Below are 19,695 nucleotides of genomic sequence, written 5' to 3'. Positions count from 1 at the left end.
CAAAATTATTGATATGATTGTACTGTTTTGGCAATTTAAAATAATAAAAAAATTGGAAATATTTAACTCTTCTCTTTACTAATTGAACAAAGTATGCTTATGATGATAATGTTAAATGAATTTTTTTATAACTTTACAAGCTCATCAAAGGGTCTCATGCACCATAGGAGAAACTGAGTAAAATTTCACACAGCTTAGGAACATGTACAAATTCAAGGTTTTATTCACAAAAAAGCATTGCTTGCTATTTTCATTTACTGAAAAGAGAGGGGCTATCGACACTTTGATGTATTTTCTTTAAAACAATTAGATTAAAATATACCATCGGATATGTGAACTATTACCCTCAGTGTTAGCAACACATTTGGCAACGGGTAACACGATAAATTGTTAAATGCGCGTAAATTATGCGCGTACGGTTCGTCGTAGAATTCACTTCATTTCTATATAAAAGCAATAAAATTTTTTTTAAAATAAGACATGTAGTATAATAAAATAAATAGTGCCTGTTTGAGTTTTCTCGGGGGTGTCAATTTCAACAGTTACCCTCCCAAACAGGCACTATTTATAAAATGAGACATCTTCATGTTCTAACGTACTATCTATCGAAATAAACAATAAAATGAAGTACAGTTTTATAAATAGTTTCTCTCCAAAAAGTGTCAACAAACAGCGTAGCGAAATTAGTTTGAGGTTTCTCTACGAATCTGTAAGTCATGAGTTTCAATCCCGCTGGGAATTTTAAAATTTTTACCTTTCCAAAAATGTTCACGCATACCTTTTGGTTAATTATTGTTAAATTTAAAAATTCTAAACAGTGAAACTATTTCAATTAAAATCTACCTTATTCCACATTGATATCGACATTCATCTCATACCACCTTAAATATTGTAAATGATTTAAAAATAAGATTTGAAGATAAAAACTCGTGACAACGCCTCTTTACCATAATTACCCACCTTAAGACTCAGCTTACATATTCTATAAGATTTAAATAAGATTTTCACACAGTCAAATTTGAATAGTAACATGATTAAGTGTTATAAAAAACAGAATCCGTTCGTAGATGAAAGCAGAACATCATATATTCAGAAAACCTATTCAATATCAATAGATAGTTTTAAAATGTCTGATAGAATTATCCTCACCTCTAAAGAAGACAATGAACAAGATGTCTGCAATTTTGGGAGTGAAGAAAGTAAATGTTTCTATTTATCAAAACTCAATCATGAAGATTCAACATTTATAAAAGAAAACATTTACCTTTTAACTTTTAATGAATTGTTGAAAGTGTATTAACAACCGAACAAATAATTAGAAGGATGATGCATTGATGGACATTTAAAAATTGAAACAAACAAAAATTAGAAAATTGTCATAACTCTTTAGATTCTACGATTTGCCAATCTTTTAACTGCAACATTATGTAATTTTATTAAAGTTAAACAAAGTATGATGTCTTTTTCATTGGTAGCGGTTCATTACATTTTCTTGAATTTTCATAGAATAATGAGGACGCCCACTTTTTTACAGACTTAATAGATAGCCAGCGCATGTATGTCTATTGTTCAGAGATCAAACATGCGCTCATGGTTAAGCAGAAAAAAAAGTTTTTATTTTATTCGCGTTCTCTGTTGCAAACGGTATACTTTGACCTGTTGAATATTATATCTCTAACGCGTGGTAACTTTGTAAATGCTAGACTTCCTTCGTGTGACGGAACCCATTCTCCAAATATGGTGATTGTCCATACCTATCTCAATTCATTCCCATCGAGTAACGGTTCCTTTATTTTTCTAAGATACACGTATGCTTACACTCAAAAGCGTGATATTTCCATTATTACTGTACAATTTTGGGTAATTAAGATCAAGTAGTTTTATATAGGCGACATTTCCAGTGTGGTAAGTAAAAGTTAAGAAATGAATTCAATATTTGTTAGTTTTATCCGATATAAAATGGTTTGTGGCAGTTCACGCTTTATAAACCGCGAGGCGATTTATTAAAAAAGTGTAAACCGTCATGGAAGCTACAATTCCTTACGTGTTAAAAAATTTCCTAGACATTTTTACTACAAACCTTGTCACTTAACTTGTCCACAATATTCCTTTAAAACACCATCATCAGCTTTGTAAATTTGAAGTAGTATAGATATTTTGCATGAAAAAAATATACAAACAAACAAAGGAGAAATTCTAAGGCAGGTAAAGCAACGACATCAGTACTAATTTGTCTGAAAAAATTGATGGTACTAATTTGTTTCTTCATAAAAGAGAAAGGAGATGTCTTTTTTATTGAAAATTCAAATGTTGTTGTTTGACTTAATCAGTGTTGGATAGATTGAAGAAGGAATAATACAAAAGTATTTTGGTAGAAACAAGGAACTCTACTAGAAGCACCAATACTCAGGATCAGTTATAAACAGATCATGGCTCAAAAGCAAGGAAGAATCAGCTCAGAAAAAACCTAATGTAGGATATGACATATTTAGATTTAATAAGAAGACTGTTACTCGGTTAATCGAAGTCGTATTATTTTTGCAAAAACGGCTTGATAAAGCTACTAGTATTTTATCTGTACTAAATAGATAACATTCAAGTGCAATTTTAAATGATTTTCATGATTTAAAAAATCAGAACTTGCAGTAGCCGCAGTAACATGTATTGTTTGAAATTGACAAAAATAGTGTTTGATACTTAAATTTATTAACTTTATCACTTACATTGCAAATACTTATTGGTATTGAACAATATTAATAACTGTGATTACAAACTAATTATACGGTATATATATATTTTTTTCAAATGTTTACGTGTACTTCTGAAGACTTTGAAGACCCTAAACAGTGGGTTTTTGGGTCTCACATTATTATTTAAACTTTATAACAATGAGCAACTACTGTCCATGATTGTTTTTATAATTGCTAGTTTCATAAACAAAATAAACCTATTTGAAGAAATATATATAATTACATTTGTTATTACAAAACTTGTTTTCTTTCTACGCGTCTATTTCTTAATACGAAAGAGTTAAGGGACTTTCACTTAATCTTAAGTGATCAAGGCTTTATTGATTTAGGTTTTGACAACAACATTCATTCAGTCTGCTTACGGTTCACTATGTGCTTAAATGATCGTTAAATGTTTTAAAATAGATTTGATCGACAATTTTCCATCCAGTGTGTACAAGAGTAAATGTACTGCTTACATAATTCTATTTTAACATCTCTCTCTCTCTCTCTCTCTCTCTCTCTCTCTCTCTCTCTCTCTCTCTCTCTCTCTCTCTCTCTCGTGATTTGTTAAAGTTTGATTCGTAACATTTTAGTTAAAATTGTGCTTACCCTTTGCTTTTAAAACATCGAAAAACATATAATTATATTTTGCCAATATAAAACTCAAAACAAATTTACATCCTCACAGGGAAAGATCCGAGTCGACCTTATATGTAAGAATTTAGGGAAAAGGGTCAAATTATGAGTAATTTCCGAATTTGCTGAGGACAACATACTAGAAAAATAGAATACATTTTCCCATTTTTGACACATATTTTTGATTTCATTGTAACACGTTTATTTTTCTTTTAATATAATATTTGATATTTGATAAAAGCTTTACGGTCATTTGATGATTTGATAAGGAACAGAGTATATAAAATTCATATTCTTCTCTTGAGATATACCTCGCTTAGTGTTTTAATACTTCACATCTTTTCTCAATTGTTAAGACATATTTTAAGGTTAATGGGAGACATTTTGTTAATTACTCTCTAATTGTGCAGTAAAAAATAAAAATGTCAATCAAATTTATATTTGTGACGAAGAACTTCATATAATATTGTGGCATTATTTCCATTATTTTCTTTCAATCTAATTAATTTATTTAGACTTTATCCATCACTTACATGACTTAAAAGTTACATGAATTCAACATGAATTCAACGGATTTTAGAGTTCTCCCTCAGTTGTATTTATATCCTTTTTATCTATACATGTAGTTAGAAGTTCTATAGTCATCTTATTTATGAATCCCCCTAACAGTAAGATTTTATCGGATGCAGAAAAGAACAATGTGGTTTTGAGTTTTATCCATTAAAACTGGATTTTTGATTTATAAGAAAAAAAATTGTACCAAACTGTGCTATCACCGATCCATATTGCATCTTAACATTCTTTGACAAATCTATATATATATAAGCCATATTGAACGTTTGTGTTTTCTTTATATATATATATATATATATATATATATATATATATATATATATATCTGTGTGTGTGTGCTTTATATATATCTACATCATGTACTATGGGCAGGTATATGTCAATTTGAGAGTTATTGCAATGTTTGTGCTTATTATATATATATATATATATATATATATATATATATATATATATATATATATATATATATATATATATATATATCCAAATCACAAAAGTATTTTCTCAGTGTCCGGTAAAAATATAATAAAAGATAAAAAGCAACACTAACTGCAAAACATGTTAAAAATCTTCAGACGTTTTACAGTCGTTAAAACTATGACGTAATTCTATATATATTGTTAAATGAATAAGTACCCTATCTTGGGCCCCTTGTGGAGTTTGCGCAGCATTACTCTTTATGAAGGGCAAGGACGTTGCTAAAGTCTGCTTCAGAATTGTGTCTTATAAATGTTACGCGATACAAATTTCTGTTTTACGTCACATCCGTTACGGTTATGAAACAGACGATATTTGAACTAGAGTTGAACCTTATTGCTCTGCATCAAGGCAATTACCAGGACTGATCATGTCAAACCGGGGAGAGTGTCAAAAATCATTATCACAAGAAAAAGACGAACTATTGGGTCACATGTTTAGAGAGTCACGGAAGTAATGAATAATTAATGATGTCTGCTTTTAGGTATTTGATCTTAGTTTTATCGATAAAATTAAAATGGTTTTATCAAACACAGATTCAATAAAAAGTATTATTGAGTTCTTTTTTTCAATAAGAATTCTTATTTGTCTTCCGTTAACCGACCTATTTAGATGAGAGAAATCAATAGGAGATAAAATGTGCTTCTTTGATTGTGATTTGCTTATCAAATCATTATATTATTTTCTTGTTTGGTGTTTAGTTTAACATTTTATAAGTTTAATAAAGTGTCGAAACCAGTAAAACTGTAAAGAGTGAGTATGTTTCCGAAGTTTGATTTTGAATTTTCATTATCCTATCTTTCATTTTAAACTTATTGCGATAATTATAATGCATTGAATGATATTGTTTGACAAAACAATGTGTATATGTTATTGTAGTCATCCTACAGTAAAAAAACAACGTGATAAAGATTACAATATCTTATTTTTAATGATAGTATTATATTTAGAACCTGTCAAATTTTAGTTTTTTTCTGGCAATTTTATTTTATAACAACAGTTGTTTAAGATTATCTATGGACTTGATGAATTTAAAACTGATGTAATAAAAATGTAGTGTTTTTTTTATTATTAGCAGTAGTAGTATTATTGTCATCATTATTTAGTGAAAATTTTGATTATGCTTTTGATGATAATATATCTGATTAAAGAATTAAGACGACGTTATCATAATTTATTCATTTTGTTTTGAATGTGCATACGTAACTTTTGTGATTCGTAACCTGAGAGTTGCACACGAAAAATTTCGTGATGCATGATTAAGGTAAAAAGAACAATGATGTGTCTCTGGCACTTATGTTATATGTTGCAATAAAAAATACCACCATTTCCATTTCTTCTGCATTGGTTTTTTTTACATTAAGAATAATGCTATTGTCATATTGTGAATTTTTGATTTATTCGATGGGTGTAAATACAAATATCACAATTATAAATGTACAACAATTTACATTTGTATTTACATTCAACCAGTAAATTATACTTGTTTTAATTCTCTTTTATGCTTGAATTTTTCGTAAAAAGAACGAGAAATATGTTCCGATGTCAACAACAAAACATTCTATGAAAAGTCCAATACGTTATTAAAACAAACAGTACAATAATTATAATATTGGTCAAAGATTACGTCATTTGCCATAAGTAGACATTTTAAAATGCAAATTACGTTCTCCATTTCTGCTCATTAATTATTACTTATATATTCATACTTAAGTTATCAAATGAAGTAACATTTACATTAAATGACATATCACTATTTGCATGAACAAAGGCATTTTGTGCCCATGTAATTCTCCTCTATTTGAATTGATAACATATTATACATTTTTTGTCTATTTTCCTAAAAAAAATCTTTAATGTTATACCAAAAGTTTTTCATTAGCTGTACTTTAAACGTAATTTCTTACTTTGATTTCAACTTATTTAGAGTCTGAACACTGTGTCTAATCAATGGAATTTGACCAGATAGAAAGAAATAATTAATTGCTAGTTTGATTGATTCAAATCATTATTATATAATCATTATCCTTCAGACCTTTTATTAACCTTTTATTATTTTTTATCAAATCATTAAACTCTAACTTCTCATAATTCTCTTCCATATGTCAAACTCTGCTTAGAATGCCTGATCTTCTTTAGCAAATATAGGGCACATTCATATTGTTGACCAACTTTCATTTGAAATATTAATAATGAAACTAACTATAACCCTATACAGTTTTTCGTTAACTTTCTGTACGTTTGTGTTTAACTTCAACGCACAAAGTATTAATGTGTTAATGCGTCAGCCATTTATCCGTTTGTCATTCGCTCGAAATTAAACTAACAATTTTTATATTTTTTATAAGTAAGCATCTTAAAAATACATTTCCATGTTAAATATTGTTCAATTTGATTTTTTTTTATTTTTAATATGATGAACTTTATCTTAAGGTACCATTTATAATTCAATAACTTGGCTGAGATATTTCAGAAAACATCTAGAATAATATGCAAATTCTGCAAAACATGAAAGATAACGCAGGCAAAGACGTTGAAGATAGGAAAATATACATAAAAATTGAAACATTAAACAACGGACTTCTTTTTCCAGGACAAAACAAACAAAAGAAAAACTTTCACATACTTTATTGATGTTAATTGGGAACAATGCAGATATATGTCATTATACTTCATCGTTTTATATTTAGCTGGTAAATATCAACAAAGTTCGCATATTTTGAAACGTTTTGAAATGTATATTTGATAAGAAAACAAATCAAATTAAAATACAACCTTTCCTAAATTTATCGTTACATGACCTCAGTTATGAAATACTTTGAATGGAGCACATATACATGTTATGGTTGAATTACACAATGAATTTTAACTATTGCTTTCACCAAAGGTTCACATGATGCCCAATTTAACACAAATAAAAGATTGTAAAAGTTACAGCTATGGTGTAAATAGTACATTTCATTGAGCAAGTTATATATTTACATTCATTAGTAATATTGAATGTTCATAATGTTAACAAAACAGGAAACGTGTTTGAAAACTGCTTGGTTTTCGATTAAAGTCACCAGCAATTTCTTTACATTTTCAAGACCTTAGTGTTTAATATATACGTTAAATTGCATTATACCGTTTTAAAAAAAAATGTATACATATTTTTGATATTTGATACATGTTTTGTGTCTGTTGAAAACTATCATAAAAATGCATGTTATTCAAATTTTAAAGTATATTTAAATCGTATTTACCTGAATCATTGAAAGTTAAAATGACAAAACAAATAATGTACAGTACGACAAACAATGTCGTCACAAATGTGCCAGCGGTATGTGCACATCACCGGTTAAATAAGTTTGGAATGCAAAAAATACAACATATTATATAATAATGCTTTAAAAATTTGTAGTCCACCGGATAAGAATGTAAATATAACAATTCATTAAATCCATTTTATACAAAATAAGAACAGAGCATTGTTGTCACCGGGTCAGAAAATAAGAATACGAAATACGTATATGTTACCCAAAAGAAACGCAATGTATATTTCTAAACTGATGATGAAAATAGCATTTATCGATTTAGAAAACACAAAGCAGGAAATAAACAAACAGTTGTACAACATGTCACAACCTTTCACTAGAATAGTTAGCAGGGACAAAAAATTTATATGGCACATGTATGTATATATATATAAATCATATTTGAAAAGGAAAAGTTCAAACATGTGCATGAACATTAACAGCAAAGAAACATCAAGAACCACCGGATATTGGTATCACATGTATATATAAATGTTTTTATGTATATGTAAAAAAAACTATAGTCAACGAATTACTAAATGTACCTTCTGTAGCAAGCACCAATATGTTGTCAGCCTTCAATAACAACATATTCCTTTCGTTGGAGCACAAAACTTCTTTATAATGTTATCATATCAAAACTGTTCACTGCTTAACAGCAGAACACTCAGCATTCATCATCATTAACGGATCTCAACAAAGAATGTAAGTCAAAGAGTTGATAACAAATTGGAGTAATATTATATCTAAGCTATTGAAAAGGCTGGAAAGTTGTAGCTATAATAAAGTACCCCCTCATTTGCATGAAAAGGAGCTAGATCAAGAATTGAAAGGAATGCATATTATTTGTCAAATTTTCAATCATGATTAAATAAGTAATTCAGAAGGTTTACAGACGACGCATGTACCATAGTTTACCACCTAGCCTTTTCTTAAAGTCCAATAGTTATGATTCTTCTGAAGTCATTAACACATTTTCCAACTTTAATTAATATTGAGTAGCACAATACATCACCGGTAAGCTTAACAGTCATATTTATATCGAATTTTATAGATCAAGTAGTTCTCGAAGAAGCGGGTCTGTGTTGCAAAAGTCTGGAGTTTCGTCGAAGAAATGCAGTTGCATGTTTCTGGATAAATCGTCCACAAGCTGTCGCAAGTCTGTCACAAGCATTAGAAGTTTTGGTAACGATGCAGGTTTTCTTGGATGGTTTCTTTTCATTGAAATCCTTAACGCTTCGAGCACGTCGTTTTGGATATTTTTGATGATACTATCCTCACTTAACCCATTAGTGTCTGTCGTAATAAAAAAAAAAAAGTCTTATCAAAATAATATTAGATTTTTTCCAAAGAAATTTCTTGAACATTTGCTATCTATTACACGTCATCATAACTCGATATTAAAGTCGCCCTATACATTAAACAAACGAATTAGAGAAAGATAATTATACTTTTATCTTAAAATTAAGTGAAAAGTTTGCTGCATGCACTCACAGGAACTTACAAGTGATAAGTGACTGACTAACTGTTATCAGTGACATCCATAGTGACCACTAAGATTAATTCTATTTTTACTTAGACTATTTGTTAGTAAATAAGCAATATAAGACCAATTGATTCTGATGCGAGATTTAAAATTGGAGAAATTTTAATATTAGAATGTTAGATGATAGAGGATTCCAAAGATTTTACCTGACATAATCAACAAGCCACAGAACAGGGCCTGGTCCATTGGGGTCAGTTCCAGTGATGTCAATTTGTCCACAATCAGAAGAATTGTCTGCATTAGAAGATTCGACGTCTTGTTGTCACTAATGGCGGTCCTCGTCACCCGAATAAAATCCGACTGATCTATAAAACTCACATATTTTGGAGTCACCAATGCCTGTAACTAAAAATATGGGGAGAATTGTACTGGAAATTGCTTTAAAATTGTTGTTTTAAGAATGGCTACGCTGTGCGCTTGTAATTGCATTTAAAACACACATCAAAAAATTACCATTATTGTTGAAACGGTAATTGCGCCTTGTTTCATCAAAATGACTTTATCCTGCATTCCAATGTCATTGAAATTTGGAAGGGATTTTGCAAATCGAATCACCGCGTCACAACATGGACATAAAATGGCTTGGAAAAGTCGAAAAAAGTAGACGGAATCGCTACTCAAAAGTTTGTCAATGGTCGAGGATGGTTCCAGCTGAAAGTCAAAATAAATTTATTCTGACAACCAAATAAAAACTAAATCTCTCAGTGTATATCCTTACAAAAGTCAATAATATTTTCAAAAGTGCATATTTTTAAATAATGAGTTATCAAAGATAAAATTACCATTTAAAAGTTTACCTTTTCTTGCTGATTTTTGAAATTTTCAATTATTGGGGAAAGGTTTTGTCGAAATGCTTTCTTGATAACATCAGACAACGTTCTCAATTCTATTACGTAACCGCTTCTGTTGTTTGTCATTTCTTCTTTGTCAGCCATTAATTTTTCCCGTTCCGTTTTGGGCATTCTTCCAAAACGCACAGCTAACAAGAAAAAAAAATAAATTGTTATAAATAGGCCAACTTTTTATCTTACAAATCTTGATTACGATCGAAAGATAAGAATGTAGTAAATAGGCCTTCAATAGGAACTTACAATCTTTGGACATTCCGGCATTTATACATCTTTGATAACGACAGTACTGGCATTTGTTTCTGGACGCTGTGTTGATTTTACATTTGCTTTGCTCAGAGCAAGGTCGATAGTTTAGATTTTTCTTTAAGGTTCGTCGGAAAAATCCCTATTCAAATATTCATTTTGTATTAAATAAATGCAATTCAGATAATCATAGTTTTATGAATGAAAAAATCATTTCTAATACATCATTGTTAAAACGTGCTTTGTTTTACCTCGAATTCTTAAGATTTTGCAGAAAAATATTTTTTTTGACGTCACAAAACATAAAACCAAATGCTTGACTTCATACCTTACACCCCTCGCAGGAATGTACGCCATAGTGAAAACCTGAAGCTTTGTCTCCACATATACGACAGAAAACATCCAGCTCCTGTGTATATTGTTGCTTGTTCTAGAAGAATACAGTTTTAGTTACTAAAAGTGTTTATCTAAAATTTTAATTTTATCTAAGATTTTAATTGCTGACATTTGTAGCTGTTATTTCCGTTTAGTCTTGACCTTAAAAAGCATCTTTACCTTTGCATCTTGGTAAGGTTTAGACCTATATTCCTTTAATTTACTGCGGGAGAGTGTTTGCGATTTGATTGGTTGCGGTTCAAAAACATCATCAAAGATGGTAGAGGAGACATCGGAGCAATACTCAGGGGGAATCCCGTGATGTGTCGGAGAAGATGTCAAAGGTGAAGAACTTGAATAAATGGGAGATGATCCATCTGATCGTAGTTCATCACACAGAGACTCTAATATATCCTGATTGTGCAGTATAATATCAACACTGGATGTTGAATTGTCCAGTTCCATTATACTGAAATTAAATAAAAGCTATATAATTTCCATGACCAAAAAGAATTTTTAATGAATAAATGTAATGAATTATTCCAATTGCAGAGTTTCTGATCAAAGCAAAAGGGCATTTTAATAGTTTTCTTGGTCGCTATAGAATAATACATATCTTTAAAAATATTTTTTAAAACTCTTAATTCTAGCTTTATTTTTAAATGTATTACAGTTACATGTATATATGATAAATAATTATAATGCGCTATTTCGGAAATGAAATAAAACTGTGACATTACAGCTCACGTTGCTTAACAGCTTCCGTAGTGAGAATAACATCCTATTGCAAAACATATTTCAATATTTATTAAATAAACTTTTTAATAAATTAACAGCAATTAACTTTTACATTGGCGTGCGACCAGTTCGAATTCTCGCCGAGTACCATTTCTCGCAAGTGCATTGTTAACTCATTTTTCGTATATAAATTTATGTGTTGATGACATGTGGTGATATAACGAACAGTGTTCAAAATCAAAAGTCCTAGGGAAAACATCAAATAAAAAGCGGTTTCCATTTAAACATCCTACTCCGTGCACTTTTACACTGATCCGTGACTTCTGATAAACTTTTGAGAACTCCCCTAACCGAGTGTGATTTATCCAGTCTGACAAAAATAGCACGGAGTTCACTCAGCGTTTAAATATAGCGTGTTTCAAATATCTTTCAATTTTTATTTTTACATTAACTAACTTTTCGTTATGATATAACATATTCAATAAAATAAAATGGAATTCATTATCAATTTCACTTAAGATTCATATATATATCTACAATTGGTATGAAGCCTACCAGATTACGTTAGAGTAAAGAGATACTGTTGCGACCGATGCATCAAAAACTCTACATGTAACATGTTGTTGTCGTGGTGTTTTGTTTTTATTTTTATTATTATTTTTTTTTTTAAATCATGCATTCTCATTTTGTGTGTACAGAAAGAATACACAGGCATCAATAAAAGTGAAGGCAAGTCATCGGCACAATTCTTAATATCATGTTTGCATTATAGGACAGACTTGTTCTAACGGTCAGTGGCCTATTTAAGGGTTAAGGTAACCACTTATCAGTTCGTTGCCTTTAAAATATGGGTAGCACACTGTTAAGATCCTTGCGCTTTCTCATATTTGCTAACTCGTGATATTTTTATGGTTACCTGTATTATATATTTTGGGTATTTAGGGTCTTCCGTTTTCAACGGAAGACCCTCTTGTTATTCTTCGGTTTCTTTTTATTATTATTATTATTATTCTTTTTCTTTTCTTCTGACTCCTTTTTTGCTTCATAACTCAAAAAGTGTTTAACCGATTTTGATGAAATTTTCAGAGATTTTTGTAAGTTGCCGTCCCTCAAAAATATTAAAGTTTTAAAGAGAACGTCATTCCCGTTTTGACGTGACGTCATTTTTAAAAATTTCAAAAAGTCATTTTGTCCCGGACTTTTCTCAAAAACGCTTTAAGATAGAGGCTTGAAATTTTGAATGGTTATGATTTGATCGATTTACCTCTGTAATAAGGCTGGAAATGAAAATCTATCACTTCCGGTCGAAACCGGAAGTAAAACAAAATTTTCGAAAAAATGAATTTTCTGATTTAATCAAAAATGTATATGTGTTTTGTAGAGCTTATTAAGCTGAATCTAACACTGAAAGCCGTTTTAAAATCGGACGATGCATTGCAGAGTTATCGGGGTTTAAATATTGATTTTTCCGGAAATTTTGATTCTGCGTCTTTGGTTTAAAAAATAGCGTAATGTTCAAAGTAATATTAACTCGTACCAAAAATAATTGTTAAGTCGTACTTGGACACATTCGGATTTTTTTGTTAAGTCGTTCTTGAAATCAGAAAGGTTTTTGTTAAGTCGTACTTAAAATCATTCGGATTTTGTTAAGTCGTACCAGGAATAATTCGATTTTTCATCTTTTTATTTTAGTTACTCTTGTTATTGGTTTAAGAGCTCTGCTTCTTACAGGAACTTCCAGCTTTACTTCCGACATTAACGGAAGACCCACTCGTTGCTTTGCAACGAGCTTTGCTCTAGTTCTTTTAATTTTTCTCCCCTATAACCTTATTTTCATGTTCATTTTTTTTATTTTTAAATTAATCGATTAACTTTCGTTGTTTGCAAATAAAGAATAACTGTTACATTTCATGACAATACAAAAATAATAATTAAGGTTTTCCGCTGGGAGCGGAAAACCTTACTATTATTCTGAAAAATTTTCAAATTTCTTATTATTTTTTTTTTTCTTCTAGACGCGAACTTTGATCCTTAATATCTCGCTCGTTTGTTCATCGATTGTTTTGAAATTTTCAGGACTGATAACATGCCGCTTGATGTTGTCGTTGCATATTTTAGTTAAGGAAAATCCTAATCCGGTTTTGAGTTATTCCCCTTTTAGTAAAATTTAACGACTTCTTTTGTCCAGGGGGTTTAGATTTAACGATGACTGACAGAGTCTCAAACATGGGCTGGTTTGGAAGCTAATACATTGAATTTGTGCGAGATATATTTTATTTATTATTTAAATGCTAATAAAAGGGGTGGTATAGATGTTGAAACAAAGGTAAGAAAAAAAATCAAAAAAATTCGCGTATTTTCCGTGTTAGTTTTCTACCTGATAAAAATTTGTTATAACATGTATTTTAAAAGTTCTTGGTCTTACTCAGACCTTTCATTCGGTATGCCGAAAAAAGGGCTGGCCCTTATAATTAGGGAGTTAGAGGCGTCCAAAGTTTCTTGTCAATAACTTAAAAAGGAATAAAAATTTCTAATGCATTATTGAAGCAAAGTTGTAAAGAAATTAATTTTGAATCCTTCTATAGTATTCAATTTAATGTTTTCGTAATTTATAGTCAGTATTTGCAGAAACAATTGTTGTCAGTTCGGTCCATTTTTGTGGGGGTGCGCACGTTTCTGAGGTTATGAAAGGGCTTCTTGTAATGCACTAACTGATACATGTAGTGCGCAAAAATAATTCCACATAAAATTCCCAATTGTTTTTATTCATATGTACATTTTCATTTCATATAGATGAACCTCTTTGACCTTATTTTTGTTGTTTGTTTCATAACTGTGCCCCTGTCTATGTTTAGATGCATTACGAGACTCAGGTAACCGATCGATAGGAGAGTCGCTAGCTGTATTCAGGCCGTCGCCTAGACGATAGCGCATGTGCTTGTAGAGCTGGACGTACACGTTTAACGCCCCACTGTGTTACTGTAACAGACATTTTGAATTGTTTCAGTACTGGGAGATGTGTTAATAAAAGGTTCTAATGCAGGGTAATTAAACTCAACTTTTCTACAATACGTATACACGGCCGTCTTATAAAGCACAATGTGTATTACTGACATGACAAATGTACGCTGGCAATTTAAACGAACGCGGGATTGCTCCCGATAGAACAATTCTTTTAAAGCAAAAAAAAAATACTGATTTGCGATGGATATAATATAATTATCATCGTGGAGATGATTTTAAAAAGTGAACTTAATATACGATAATATTTGAATCCAAAGCCGCTAGTTTTAAGTTACGGTTATTAGGGATATTAATTATGACTTCCCCCACGTTTCAGGTTTTTTACTTGCAAAACATCTACAAACGAAAATACCAAACAACCTTCAGCAGCAACTTATAAATTATTTATTGCATACACAATTCTAAGAGGTAATTAAATAGATTTTATAAATGCTTTATACTTGTATACATTCGCTATCTTCCATGGAAAACAGTGGCATGGAAAAAATGTTGTTCAATGTTCATCAAATACGCTGTAGCCTTAGCAATCGAAAATAATTAACAAACTGTATATTGATAGATTGACATATCAACAAACATTCAGACCCGCAATGTGTTATTTTTTTTACAAGTTCTATAAAATGTAGACTCAATGACTGAATTCTTTACCGTTTTTCGTGTTGGTTATTTTGAATCACGAGTGTACGTTATGTGTAGCTATATAGATGAACACTTTAAGTGTTTAATTTTTAAAAGAAATTGTGTACATGCAGAGCAATACAATGCTAGGACAATTAAATTCCAACAATGTGTATGGTGAGGCCGGTCAGACTGATACTGGTTCTGCTTGTTCTACAAATAGCAAATGTAAGACGAAGTATTTGGGTGTTATATTTTAAACAAATATAAGTATTGCTTTCTTAAAAGCTTGCATTACTCAACAAAGTATTTTATTGGAATCATTCTTAGTTACCTTAACTGCATATATGTACCGCTCGGTCTGTATCCCGGAAAAATTGACTACCATCCGAAATTTTTCATACAAGGTCTACAGACTCGCAGCTAACATTACCTTTAAAAATACATTTTAGAATTTGCCGCTGTTTATAAATTCATTCAAAAGACGGGCAGAATCAAGTGGTAATATGTCGTTTGATATGGGATTTATGACGTCTATTTATATTGTTTTCATTAAAATTATTTCATTATTTCAAGCTTGTGGGTGGAATGAAATCAGTTTCACATGTTATATGACATAAAGATGTTCTCTCCCCGCTTTTTCTCGCAGCAACTATTTTTTTTGAATTTACATAAAAAATTGAATTATCATGGAGTTGCCCCCCCCCCATTTTTGTAGCATGTAAAAAAAAAATGGTATGAAAATCATTAAATTATGATTGAAATTTTGAAAATTTTGGAAAATTCTAAAAAAAAATTTCTTTTTTTGCTTGTCAAAATTGGTTGGATGAGTTTGCCCCCCCCCCCCCCACTTTCAAAAACGATGCTACGTGCTTTGAAATTACTCATTTCTTTATTCCCCTCTTTAATAAACAAAACAAACTAACAAACATAACCGATCCAGGTAAATATAATTACATGTATCAAAAATAAACTTAAAAAATAAACTACACATTCATCCTTCACCCACAATATTGCCTTTTCGATATTTGTCATCGTTGTAGACCCGTGTAACAATCTGTTACATTATATATGTAAGTAGGTGCTTGCACGACAAAGAACCCCTTGCTGATCTACATTTTCATTAACGCATACAAAGAAAAAATATATTTTGATTTATTTTTGAATTTCTTTTGATGTTAAAAAAAAAGAGAAGAAATTGATTCTCAGTCTCTCTTTATGCCGTTAATCCAAGTTCATTTTGAATATCCTTTTGTAATTTCAAAAATGCGATGTAAATTTTTTTTCATGCAAATTTCGGATAAAGCAATGAAGAGTTGTTTCTTGAAATTTTATGAGACCATGAAATTGTAAAATGCTAACATTGAAAATTGTGCCCGATTTCTTTCTTTTTTTTAAGGTAAAACTTTATTGATTTAAAAAATGATTCTTTGAGACAAACAAATTGACATAATCAATAAGAGTTTGACAATCTCTAACTGCAAGTCTGTAGCTGTTAGTCAGAAAAAGAATCGAATGGACGACCTAGGACACAGATCGTCCATCCGAATTTCTTGAAAATTGCCATTATTTTCGCACGCGGACGCAATACTCACCGAGACTAAATGATTCGTATCTTAAGTTTTAACTGCTTTGAAAGGTAATATTGGTTTTCTGATAATTATGAACATGAATAATTAAATAAAAATGGTTAAAATTATAGTAAAATTACCGGCATCGGTCTTCTCCGTGCGATCTAGAAGGGGAATGGTTCCAGGACCCCCCCCCCCCCCCCAGCGAAATTTCTTTCAATTACGTGTACATTATAAACTTACCAAATATGCCTCGGACATCCCTTGGCAAACTCAAATAACCGTCTGACTTTTCACCCCCCACCCCGGCAAAATTTTCTGATCCGCGCATGTTCCCCCTCCTCGAAATACAAAATTATTCTTCAAAACCCCTTTTAAAATTTCCAAAATCTCCGCATATATACTAAGAGATTCATTGGTGCTTGCGTTCGATAAAAATGCGTGTAAAACGTTTGCCAATGGTCTTTTTACCTTCGTACCGGGCATAACCACAGTCCCACTCTGTGAATAAAATGCGGCGAATCAAACTAGAGACAACGTGTTAAGATCTGTATATGCTTATAAACATGTAGTATCATCGTGCAAAATGCACTGTTCAATTATAATTTTTTTTTACTTTACTTGTAAAATTCGTAATTTTTTCTCACAGTTTATTTCTTACAAAGTTACTTTTTTATTTAGTGATTGACACTTTTCAGACTTTATATGTGATTTCAAAGAGACAGAGTGTCATGTCTCAAGGACTGTTAATCTCTTAAAACAACATTGTGCAATTATCAGATTTTTATTTCTTGGACATCAAAGACTTATTGAGTTTATTTAATTATTTTAATATATCTGTGAACCTTTCACTCAGCTTACTTATATCATTACCTGTCAATTTATACTCATTGTTAAGATTCTTATAAATAGTTATGTACAATTGTCAATGCGCAGTCTGGAATACGGCGGCCAGCCCCGGCCACGTCCGACTCTCCCAGAGTCTTGAGTCCGGAGGCCACTACTGGCCATATCCGAATTGTTTGTAACATGTCTGTCTGTTAAATTGTTATAATGTTGCCATCGTTGGGTCTCGTCCAATAATGTGGAATCCTGCATCAATTGCCTGTTTATTTCTCTGGAACTGTATACTGGTGGACCTTCGGGAATACAGCAAACCTACCCTTCGTTTTAGCTTACGGCCCACAGCGCGCCACAACCTTATACCTTATACACTTTACGCCAACATTCCCTCACCCCGTTTGTACTACACACGGCCGATGCAGATCCAGACGAATTCTCTATCACCGTAAAAATATAATACTTTGTTTCTCAGTGTTTACACATCTAATATTGTACTATGGTCAGCTATCAATTTTTTTGTAATACGTCACAAGTATGACGCAGCTACGACGGAAAACCTAATCGTTGCTTGCAACGAGCTCGTCTCTAGTTATTATTATTTCAAAGAAATGAACGATACAGAAAATAGATTGTCGCTTTATATTTTAAATACAGGGACAAGTAGAGCAAGTATAAATTGAATTAAAATTGCAGTCATTCCTTTTTCTTTCCAAAATCAATATCTGGATATATACATGTAATCTAAATTCTATAATGTTTATTTCTATTGATATTTATTTATATTAACTCTACGTTGTGTAACAATGAGCATGCGTTATATTATTTTTTATAACCGATATAAAATATGACCTGGAATATCATGATATCCCTTCCTATTATTTTTCTGATCATAAAGGAGTCTCATCTACGTAATGCCCTTTGAACAATAATTCAAAACAATATACCAGGTTTTTTTTATGTTTTTTTTTTCAAAAACAAGATGTCGCAATTTCATTCATTCAAAGAAGACCTTATAAAAATATACACGTATACAGAGAAAATTTTCTACTTGCTTCGCCTCTTATATCCGTGTCATGGTTATTATTGCTAGACTATATAAATAATCCAAAATGAGTAAAGTTAAACCACACAAGCAATAAATAATAAAAAATAAAAAAAAATAACAGAAAGCCGATTCAAAACTCTTTTTATAGCTCAAGTTTTGAATCGGCTTTCTGTTATTTTATATATATATATATATATATATATATATATATATATATATATATATATATATATATATATATATATATATATATATATATATATATATATTTAAAATCACAACACCGAAATAAACTCAACTAGTTTCATTTTAAATCATCAGGAGTTTGTGTGTGTATATTACTTTGAAGATTTTATTTATTTAGTTTTATATTCTACAAACAAATTCGATTTGTATACAATGATACGAGGCTCGTATCGAGTGGATAATATTTGTATTTTAAAAATGATTCTATGCATGCATACATCGGCATAATACTAGTTAATCAATGCATGTCTCATGTGGGCTTTTATTAAAAATTCATCATCAATATTTTAAAGCAGTACTGATATTTATCACGCCATTTATGTATACGTCAAATTGTTGCTTAAGGTTTCCATGAGTGAGTGCTGATCGAGCGGCTGACACCAAAGCATAGCAGTTCGGTAGGAAGACGATTTAACAACAAATATTTTACAACAAACCAAACCCAGGATGCTAGTTTTAACATTGCTTAAACGTTTATAATAAAATTTGCATCATAAGAACGGTTGCAGAAAAATCACCTACCCTGGTAGTGCCGTCTTGAATCTAATCACCGGTAAGATCCTCACTCGTCTTTGCCACAAAACAAAACACACGAACAATCTTATTGTGAAATAAGCTATACTGTGCAGCAAAACGGAGGGGCCCCCTGAAGGAGCGATGAATTCTTTGGAAGGAACGACCGTGACTTAAACTGACTAATTTGACAAGGAAGATTTTATAACGATATCTTACTCCTCTGTACGTAAGTATGCAGCAGTTAATGTGGATAAACATCTTCATATAGATTACGGCTTTTTTTCTTGGAAGCCCCTGTAACCCAGGTCAGATCAGGACAACGACCGACCTACTGGGTCATTTAAGGTAGAGGGATAGGGTGC

General features: G+C 30.9%; 1 protein-coding gene across 1 annotated transcript; it reads right to left on the bottom strand.

Annotated features, from left to right (window-relative positions):
* Window positions 1–7,034: 7,034 nt before the first annotated feature.
* Window positions 7,035–19,466, bottom strand: LOC128166270 (peroxisome proliferator-activated receptor gamma-like). The gene is made up of 8 exons (XM_052831337.1): window positions 19,340–19,466; window positions 10,913–11,201; window positions 10,686–10,787; window positions 10,355–10,499; window positions 10,061–10,242; window positions 9,717–9,914; window positions 9,410–9,608; window positions 7,035–9,013 (listed from the first exon to the last, which is right to left on the bottom strand). Exons 2-8 carry the CDS (start codon window positions 11,195–11,197, stop codon window positions 8,766–8,768), a joined length of 1,359 nt encoding a protein of 452 aa, XP_052687297.1. The 5' UTR covers window positions 11,198–11,201; window positions 19,340–19,466; the 3' UTR covers window positions 7,035–8,765.
* Between the last annotated feature and the right edge of the window lie 229 nt (window positions 19,467–19,695).

This window comes from Crassostrea angulata, chromosome 1 (genome assembly GCF_025612915.1).
Source record: "Crassostrea angulata isolate pt1a10 chromosome 1, ASM2561291v2, whole genome shotgun sequence".
In the NCBI taxonomy this organism is placed as follows: Eukaryota; Metazoa; Mollusca; class Bivalvia; order Ostreida; family Ostreidae; genus Magallana; species Magallana angulata.
This window is presented reverse-complemented; position numbering and strand designations above follow the sequence as displayed.